Below are 9,219 nucleotides of genomic sequence, written 5' to 3' on the forward strand. Positions count from 1 at the left end.
CTATTACGTACAAATAGTCTAGCAAACATCTTGCCAAAAGTAGAAGAATAAACTCGGGATGAGTAAAACTGTCCGAATAGGCCAGTGATTGTTCTTCTAATCATGAAACTTGAGATCATTATCAACACATTCAGCAGGTAGCATACTACCTGACTTATAATTAGCTCAAGTGTCACAAGTACAGCGTGAAATATCACGAGGCGCAATGAAATGACCATTCTTCAGAATGATAAAATGAAACACGATAATATGACGAAAATTTATTTAAACCCAACGATTTGTTCACGCAGGAATTTATTTGAAAACTTCACAAATAGGTTGACTGTGGAAAACGGCAAAATGAGAAATAAAGTAGCGAACTACTTTAAAAGCTACAACAGACGCGAAGTTTTAACTTCACAATTTTTGAAAATACATCTAGCAATAAATCAAATCTACTTTTGGCTGTAAGTAGACATGTAATTATAAATTCATTCGATCAAATAGACGTAATAATTAGTTATTTGCTGATCTACAGAGTTGAGATATTTGGATGCAATTGTAAACCATAGCGTCGCATCAAGTGTGGAAGTCCATTGCCGTTGGCTGGTGTATGAGTGTGAGTGTAAATAAATCAATCGAGCAATTCTTCACTGCGGATATAATAATGTGAATACAACGCCGAGTGTGGAATTGTGTGCATAATATTTCGACGTTGCGAAAATCGTCCGTTTCGCAAGACTATCGTCGGTGGCTTACCTTTTTTTAACCGACTCATCAGATGCACTATAGTGCAGCGGAAAGTCGCTTCCGCAGCTTGTGTCGATTCGCACGTGACAGTTTAATTGTTCTCCGGCGGAAATTCGATTTTTATTAATCTTCAAGTCTGTTCTATGAGATAGTGTAATCGAGTACTTAACAATAACGCGTGCCTGATTCAAACGAAGTTAAAACACGATATTGTCTATGGGATATGTGCTGAAAGAATTTCTACCGTGTCTTGCAAATGCTGGAAAGTCGAAGGTTGCGAAAAGATATTTCTCAACGTGCTAGTTTGATGGAAACGAACGTATATTAAATTTAAAAATGGTTAAAACTGTTACATTTTCGCTGCTTTACTGCTTAAGCTTTTACATTTGCAGAATCAGCTGTGACCTCAATGAAATTTCATGGTACGTATTATTTTTTTGCTTTTTCATCACCTTCTCCATAATAGTGATTTTAAAAATCATCAATCAACTCGTTTCTTTACTCGCAGCTCATTCAAAATAATTTAATTTTCTCATCGTTGTTGTGAATCATTATTCGTTTCCCTGATAAATTGCGCAAGAATTTTAAAACAGTCGTGGAATGTTTGTTGGAAAAATTCAGGGTACAAACACACATCAATTGAGCAAATAGTAAGCAATAAACTGCGTGAATGAAAATAATACAGCGGAAATTGATTTCGAATCGAATAAACATCGCGAACAAAATTGTAACCCGATTAACTCTTGAGAATATATGTACCTAAACGTGAAATTATATTTTTAGCTGCGTCAGCTTTTGCTTGGTATGAATTTCAAAACCCGAAGATCGTTGACCCGATGTCCTTGTAACGAATTACGACTTATGCATAAACAATTTTATTCAGGCCGTCGGTCAGCGAAGCGTCGAATTCAGGATCTACGGAGATCGAGATTAAGCACAGCTTATTTGACGACCCTTCGAAGAGAGCTGTGGCAGTAGTATTGCCCTTGGACGAAGAGAAACCCCAGGTAGAAAATCATCAGAAGAAGAAACGATGTCGGAAAAACCGCCGGCACAGAAAAATGAAGCTGCGACTCGACCCAAACGATGTAACGGACAATAACAAAGATAATTTAGTGCAGACCAGATACAGGAAGAAGATCTCATCCGCAGAGATGGAAGGCCAGCAGGTTCCATCGATTCGCAGCGATTTCCATGAGAACACGAAACGGCGCGTCGACGGGTCTAAGGAATTTCAGGACATCGACGAGAGCTTGGAAAATCCGTTCATGAGAATATCGGAAAATCGGGGGTCTCACAGATCGAACAACGAGAAAGCGGAGATCGGTAGCTTCGAAAAAAATGACGAAGACGTTATTTTGAGACGGATCAGGAATCATATAATCAACCCTGGCGACTACAAAGTCCTGGCTCTGGTCGGCAAAAAGGACGATTATTCACCGCCTCAGAATCCGAAGAAATACATTTGCTACTGCAGAGAAGATGACTGCTCAGGTAAGGACTGCCAACCTGAGATTTACAAGCCCTGTTCAGGGTCGAGAAAAAATTCTAGACCCACACCTATTAACAACTATGGCTCGAATAAGGTTAGAAATTACTCGCCGTCGAATGCCAAACACGATAACAAGAACTACGTTCAAACACTGGCAAAAGTCAACGTCGAAAACAGTGGAATGAACCACAAAATCTTGCAAGAAGAGGAGAATAATAAGAACGATTTCTCATACGAAACCAATTCCAATCAAAATATCCAGGCGCAAAAATCCACCGTGAATTTAGACCAACAGGACCAATTATCAGTCAAAAATTCTCAACGACTTGCAACTTCGACGCAGCAAGGTGTTAGCCAGATTCGCACTCCGAACAACAATCAGTGGCTGCGTCCAGACCTTGGAATCAAAGGTACGGATTGAAACTTGTGATTTTTTAGCACATTACGCGATAAATTTTCTTTTCGCTAGTAATAAATGTACTGCAATTTTCTTTCAGGATCACCGATACAGTCTGGTAGTCAAGGATCCTCTCAAGAATTCAGTAGAACACAAACGGACGCAACCTTGAGTTGGCTTCCGTTTTTGAAGGATCAATCTACCAAGGGCAAGAACGAAGATGGAGTGCTGATGGCTCACGGTCAGGTACCTCTTCAGAAAAGTCGCACTGTTCAACTTCCGTCCGTTAAAGAGCCGGTGCCGAGCGTCGAGAAGCCTTTCGGTTACCTGGAAAACCCTGAATCTTATGTGATCTCATATGGAGATTCGACGACGATGGAATCAAGCACCGAGAAATATCAGCAATCGGAAGAGAATCGAGGCTATGACTCGAGCGTGGAATCCAATGTTGGCTTGCCCGTTAGTTCGGAGGAATATTCATCGGACAAATTCGATGCTTCTACGGAAGGAAACCTGTATCTGCAAGTAGACGATGGCCCAGAATCAGACGAAGTCACCAAAGTCTCGGTCCCGCTGAATCATCCTGTGAATCTTCCTCACCCTGAAAATCACGACGACGATGTTTACTTGCTCGGAGATTCGACGGAGGAATTAACTGGTCACAAAGAATTCGGCAATACTCCTCAGAAGTATGAACTTTCTCTGACGATGCCAAAGGACGACGAATATCAACTGGAAACAGATCAGTTACGCCACAAAATGTCTGGCCTCGGAACTCTGCGACCAGGATATAATCCTCTGCCACCAGGAAGTTTCGCTCACGAATTTCGAAGACCTTATAACGGTTACGGAAGTTATGTGGTGAGTCCAAATACGCAACCCAGCTGGAAAGATCGCTCTGGTTACTTGACCACTGAAATTCCTTTTCGAGCACAGCTGGAACGACCTGCGATCGCAAGATCTGGCTGGAATGAATGCAACGTTTATCCGACTGCTCAGCTTTGGCCATACAAAGGGACGATGCAGACTCCGAATAATTACTACGGAATCGGAATAGGCGGTCCCGCATTGCGAAATTTTGGATATTACGGAAATCCGCATGCGGGAAAGCCGATGGAGGATAAAAGTCACTTGTATTATTCACCGATGATGAAGACAGGCAATGGAGGTTCAGGGTTGGCTCAACAACGACGTCCCGCGGCTAATGACAACCGCGATGATTATTCCGACATACAAGTCGTAACGAACGGATATTTCACTTCGAAAACATACGATGACGTGGAGGATGTCGATGGCAACGACGATCAGGAAACGGGAAACGCGCAGGCGAAATTCGAGAGTAACGTTGACCGGATACATCACCTCACTCAACAAGGCTTCGCTTATCCCGCTTCGAATTTATACAATGGATACGAACCAGCGAATGATTGGAAAGCACAGAAAGAAAATTTCGCGGTCTTCGATGGGGAAAATTCGCGGTATCTTGAATCAGTCGAAGATGACGATGAAATGGAAAATCCTTCCGCAGTTTCTGCTGAAGCCAATACACCGATCGTCGATGAGGATCTGAACATTTCAACCGTAACTGAGGAAAGTTCTTCGGAGGAATCCTCACCGAGTGAAGATTTTACTGGCGAAAATCAGTCAAAGGATCTTTCAATGAATTCAGCTGTTCACCAGAGTCTGGATTTACTGAAAAAAGGAAATACGTCTAGGGTTGAAACTGTCGGCGGAAGAAAGATAGGAATATGGGGCACATCGGACTCGTTGGAGGCAATAAGACTAAATGCTGAGTCTTGGAATGAACAATATGGAACAATTAGACCGGAAGAGAATATCTCATCGGATTCATTGGAAGTCTCGAAGGAGAAAACTTCAGAATTAATTGAAAATGGATCTCGAGGTCTTGAATCGAAGTACGCTGATTCGAAAAACGATAATGGCCAAGAAGTTGGTTCCTATTACAAGGCAGACTGCCACTATCCAACGTCTTCTTTGTCCGATAAAAAGTATTCCGAGAACATTGTATCAGCAGAAAATGAAGGCAACGCTGAGCAACAAGACGTATCAAACCTTTCGCCGCCGATTATCATCGAGCCAATTGTAGCGATCGAAACTTCACCGACTAAATATTTTTCGCCGAATGACAGAGTCTTGGAGTACATAAAAAATCACGGTCAAAATTTATTACAACATTCTGATCCTTCTAGCCTTGACCGACAAGATGCAGTAAATCAAGAAGATCATATGAGCCAAACAAATGAGACCAAAGACCAAGAAACGTTTGTTCAAAATCCACAATACGTCGGAGAATATAGTCAAATGTCGACATCAGAGAATACGAATAGTGAAGAGATAACCAATGAGAAATCGGAAAATCGAGAGAGAATATTTGCTCAGCCGAGTATACCGGAAATTGATGAAATCGATGAAGATTCCGTTGATTCCACGGAGCGATTTGACGCTGATGCGGAAAATGAATCTGAGGAGAAATCTGTAATGACTTCGGAATATGTCCAGAGACCGGGAAAATATGGTGTACAGGATAAAATTAGTCCGACCGACTTATCATCTCTGAAAAATGAGGCGTCTGAGGATTTATCTCGAAGTTACGAAGATTGCACAGTGGAATCTGCGATTTCCGAAGTTTTAGGAGAAACCCGATATCCTGATAGTTACATATCCGAATCAATGGATGAATCAACAGAGTGCTCGCAGCTAGAAGATTCAGTTTCAAATGATCATCTAGACATGGAGAACTATGGATCCGAATCTATGGTTAAAAATTCTCAAGAAAACATTCAACAATATGGAACTGTAGATGCTGGAGGAGAAAAGAATTTAAATTCCTATAACATTGGCAGTCACGATTATAATGATGAAAATTTGCAAAAAGAGAATGCGAGAACTCAAGAAGCGTCAGTTAATTTAGTTATGAATGAATACCGGAAGAATAATGAAGAAAGCAATGCAGAATCCGATTACAAACCAACCACGGAGACTTACGCAGACAACAAAAGACTCCTGGTTGGCGAATTTCTGAATCCTTCTACTGGGAAAATCGTGCAAGAAGGTAAATCATTAAAATTATAAGATAGCGAGTATGCAGGGAAAATACTAACAAAAATTTATTTCTTTACAGTCAACAGCCGGACAGAAATGAAACCTGAGGATCACGATGCTGTGGAAGACAACGGAATGCAGTTAACGGTTCAAAGTTCGAAACTAGAGGATAAAACGGATAGAAAATGGAACACCGCGCAACACAGAGTCGATTATGGGGACGGAAAATATTCAAGTTCACTTAAAGATGATAATGATTACGGATACGTGAATTTAGGAGAAGATTCAAATACTCGGAAACATTCGGAGAAATTAGGAGCAGTGAGTTTGGATGCAAATGAGGGAGAGGATCGTAATGAAATGAGTACCGCAGCATCGGTGAAGACTACACCATCTGTATCGTGTAGTTGCAGAGTTCCCGAGGGTGAAATCACTACGGAGACTTACAGAAATAACGAAAAACTTTCGTTAAGTGAAGTCCTGGAACCTACTGTTGAGAAAGACGTGCAGGATACAGAATCAATGAACACACATAAGATAAGCGATGACAAGGCCAACAGCAATTCCCAAGTACCTAGTCGAAAATCAACAACAGAAGCTTACGAAGAGAGTAGGAAACTCCTGCTTGGTGAATTCGTGGATCCTCCTACTAGACAAGACGTTTCAGAAGAAGGATCATTGAATGCGTACAGTGGCAAGTATGGGGAATCAAATTTTGGGAATAATCCGACACCTGGAATGAGTGGGAAGGTCAACGGCTTCGTTGGAATTCAATCTACGACGAAAAATTCTAAAATAGATCACGAGGTAAATCGAAATGCGGGTAAATATCACGATTATAGAACATCAGGGCAATATTCGAGTTCTTGGAAAAATTCGGGAGAGTTGCAGAGTGCGCCAAGTTTGACTACCGATAAATACTCGAAGCATAATAAGAAAAGTAATGTGGCAAACTCTGCTTTTCGAATTCCTAGTCAAAAATCATCTACGAAGACATATGAAGATAAAGAGAAACAACTTGCAGGTGGTGAATTTTTGATTTCTGCTAAAGAAAATGTGCCGAAAAACAATGCACTGAACGAAGAGAACGCTGAGGTTGAACTGATGAATAATGCCAAAAATCCCTTAGCCCAAATCGACGGTGAGATGAAATGCTTTGGCAAAGAAACAGAGAATAATGACATGCAATCCACGAATGAAAAATCGAAACTAGAGAATGAAACGAATAAAATCGTTCTACAAGGTAATCCTGAGCCTAATAGCGACTCATTTTCAAATTCGCCGAATGAAGAAGATCACAACACGATGCTATTTCCAGGAAATTCTGGGGAGATAACGACAAAAAATTCTGAAATCATCGGAGATGTACAATCGCTAGGCTCTTGCATCAAGCCACCAGAAGTACAAAATGATTCTGGTTACTTGGGACGAATTGCTCCACAAAATCCAACTGCAGCTGTTGGGTCTTTCGGGGATCTTGTCGATTCCGATCTCTACTACATCGGAGACGGTGTAAGGCTACCGTTGACCATAAAGCGGTTGAAGGATGGATCCTTTGCTCTGAGCATATCGGAGAAAATTTGTCAACAATGGGCGAAGGAGAAATGCCCCTGTTGCGTCCCGCGGGAGGGAAAAATTCTACAGGAAAAACACTGGGATGATAAAAACTTGGATTCACTAATGGAAACCAGCCGGAGTAGCCTCAGTCGAAGAGGAATTTCAGCTGATCAAAAATCAAAAAGTGATGAAATGGAGCTTGAGGATAATCCGGATATCGCGAAAGGTACGCAACTTCCCAAGAAAAGGAGTATCAGGTCGATAACTATGCCGGTTGACGAGTTCGCTCAGTTGTATAATTTGAATTTAAATTTGGAGGATTACAACGTGGAATCAACGGCGATTGAATCCACTCGCAGACACAAACTGACCGAAAGATCTAAGATGGAGAACGACAATCAAGCACAAAGCAGCGATTTGGTCCAGAAAATTGTATCGATAAACGAGGTGCCTGAGAATGAGAAGGTCGGCGTATTGTTGTCGACTTTGCAAGACTTGATTGCAACAGAGCCGACGGAAATATCTGAGGTTGTGGATAAGCTCGAGGAAAATATGGCGAAGGAAAAATTTAGGGGCGAATTAGGAGGGGATAACGGAGAGGAAGATGCTTCCGGGGATGAAGCGAAGCGATTATACGATTACCAGAAGAACAATCCTGTTCTGGAAAGAATAAGAATTATAAAGCAGCTGCAGATGGGTAAGGCAAGATGTGAACACAGGTACCAAAAGGACTGCGACTACGCGATTACCCAGAAAACTGAACTCCTTACGACAATACTGCGATGGCTTAAGGAGTTGTTGCTCACAAGTCAGATTGAATGATTTATTTGAACGTAATATATTTCATGTATATTTTTTGGCGGGCACTGTTTATTACTGTAAAAAAATATATCGTTATTCATGGTGTGAATATTTATTTCCGATGTGACGATTAGAAATCCATTCTAAAAGGTGGCAGGAAAAATACTTTTATCCTATACGAACAGTTGAAGAGCAATAAAATTCTATCTGATGGAAACTGTACCTGGTTTTTGTATTGCCTTATTTGTAGCGATTGAATCATCATTCATTTTCGAAAGTATACGGAACAGTTAATAAAAAAATAATCGATCAGAAATACTTTTGTGAAAATGTATAATGGTGCAAATTTAATATATAAAAATACTTCTCGAATTCTCTTATATCGGATTCAGCGCGAAATCAATGGCGCCTAAATGAGGGCAATTTCTACGAAATAATTGTTCTATCGAGAGTATGGAAGAGACGGTTCAAATAATTCATACAAAAATGATGCAAGGCGTCACAGTTGCATGCGATCAGGCATACATGGTAGAGCTACGAAAACAAACTATTCTATAGATACTAAACTAAAATGGACTACTAAACTATAGATGGATGGATGGTTAATTTGACTGGGAGGAATTCAGTGAGGACGGTTGATGTTAAGATATATACTTAGTAATATCATGAAATTATTCATGCTGTAATTCACACACACTTGTATGTTTTCAATAAAGATGAGACAACAAGAACAATAATTTTTGTGTAGTGTTTCATTTATTTAACCCAAATAGAATCCTATTTGAATTTATACTTTTGTGTTCTGGTTTACTCTTATTTCGAACAGTCTGCTGAATTCACTTACTTTTAGTCTTACTGTTTCTGTAACAACTCTGACGTTCTTATCCTCGACATGGTAGATATTCAATTTTTCTGCGCATGCTGATGGGATTTCATCAAACCACTTTGACGGACCGTCAAGTTTCCGGAATTCACATGTGGTTTCCTCGAATTTCACCTGGAGTCTACATGGTTTGACAAAGCGTTCGCCTTCGTTTACGCTTCTGTGGTATCGTTGTCTCCGACTTTGCTGGTTTCGGTCTGACCCATTGTTCCATGAGGAATTTTAGATTAAGCAGATGATCTTCGTAGAATTCCATATATGAAACTGATGTGAGACCCAGATAGAGAATTATAGGCT

The 9,219-nt window shown here is 40.6% G+C and overlaps 1 protein-coding gene across 1 annotated transcript; it reads left to right on the top strand.

Annotated features, from left to right (window-relative positions):
• Positions 1-756: 756 nt before the first annotated feature.
• On the top strand, positions 757-8,611 carry LOC124178051. Its single transcript, XM_046561140.1, has 4 exons — positions 757-1,151; positions 1,613-2,631; positions 2,719-5,691; positions 5,761-8,611. The coding sequence occupies exons 1-4, from the start codon at positions 1,066-1,068 to the stop codon at positions 8,058-8,060; spliced, it is 6,378 nt and encodes a 2,125-aa protein (XP_046417096.1). The 5' UTR covers positions 757-1,065; the 3' UTR covers positions 8,061-8,611.
• Positions 8,612-9,219: the final 608 nt, after the last annotated feature.

Source organism: Neodiprion fabricii, chromosome 3 (assembly GCF_021155785.1).
Source record: "Neodiprion fabricii isolate iyNeoFabr1 chromosome 3, iyNeoFabr1.1, whole genome shotgun sequence".
Classification (NCBI taxonomy): Eukaryota; Metazoa; Arthropoda; class Insecta; order Hymenoptera; family Diprionidae; genus Neodiprion; species Neodiprion fabricii.

Excerpts from the sequence above, each read along its gene's own strand:
- LOC124178051 (XM_046561140.1), top strand. The coding sequence starts at position 1,066 with ATGGTTAAAACTGTTACATTTTCGCTGCTTTACTGCTTAAGCTTTTAC. Across the intron at positions 1,152-1,612 it reads GACCTCAATGAAATTTCATG|GCCGTCGGTCAGCGAAGCGT; the intron begins GTACGTATTATT and ends AATTTTATTCAG. Across the intron at positions 5,692-5,760 it reads TGGGAAAATCGTGCAAGAAG|TCAACAGCCGGACAGAAATG; the intron begins GTAAATCATTAA and ends ATTTCTTTACAG.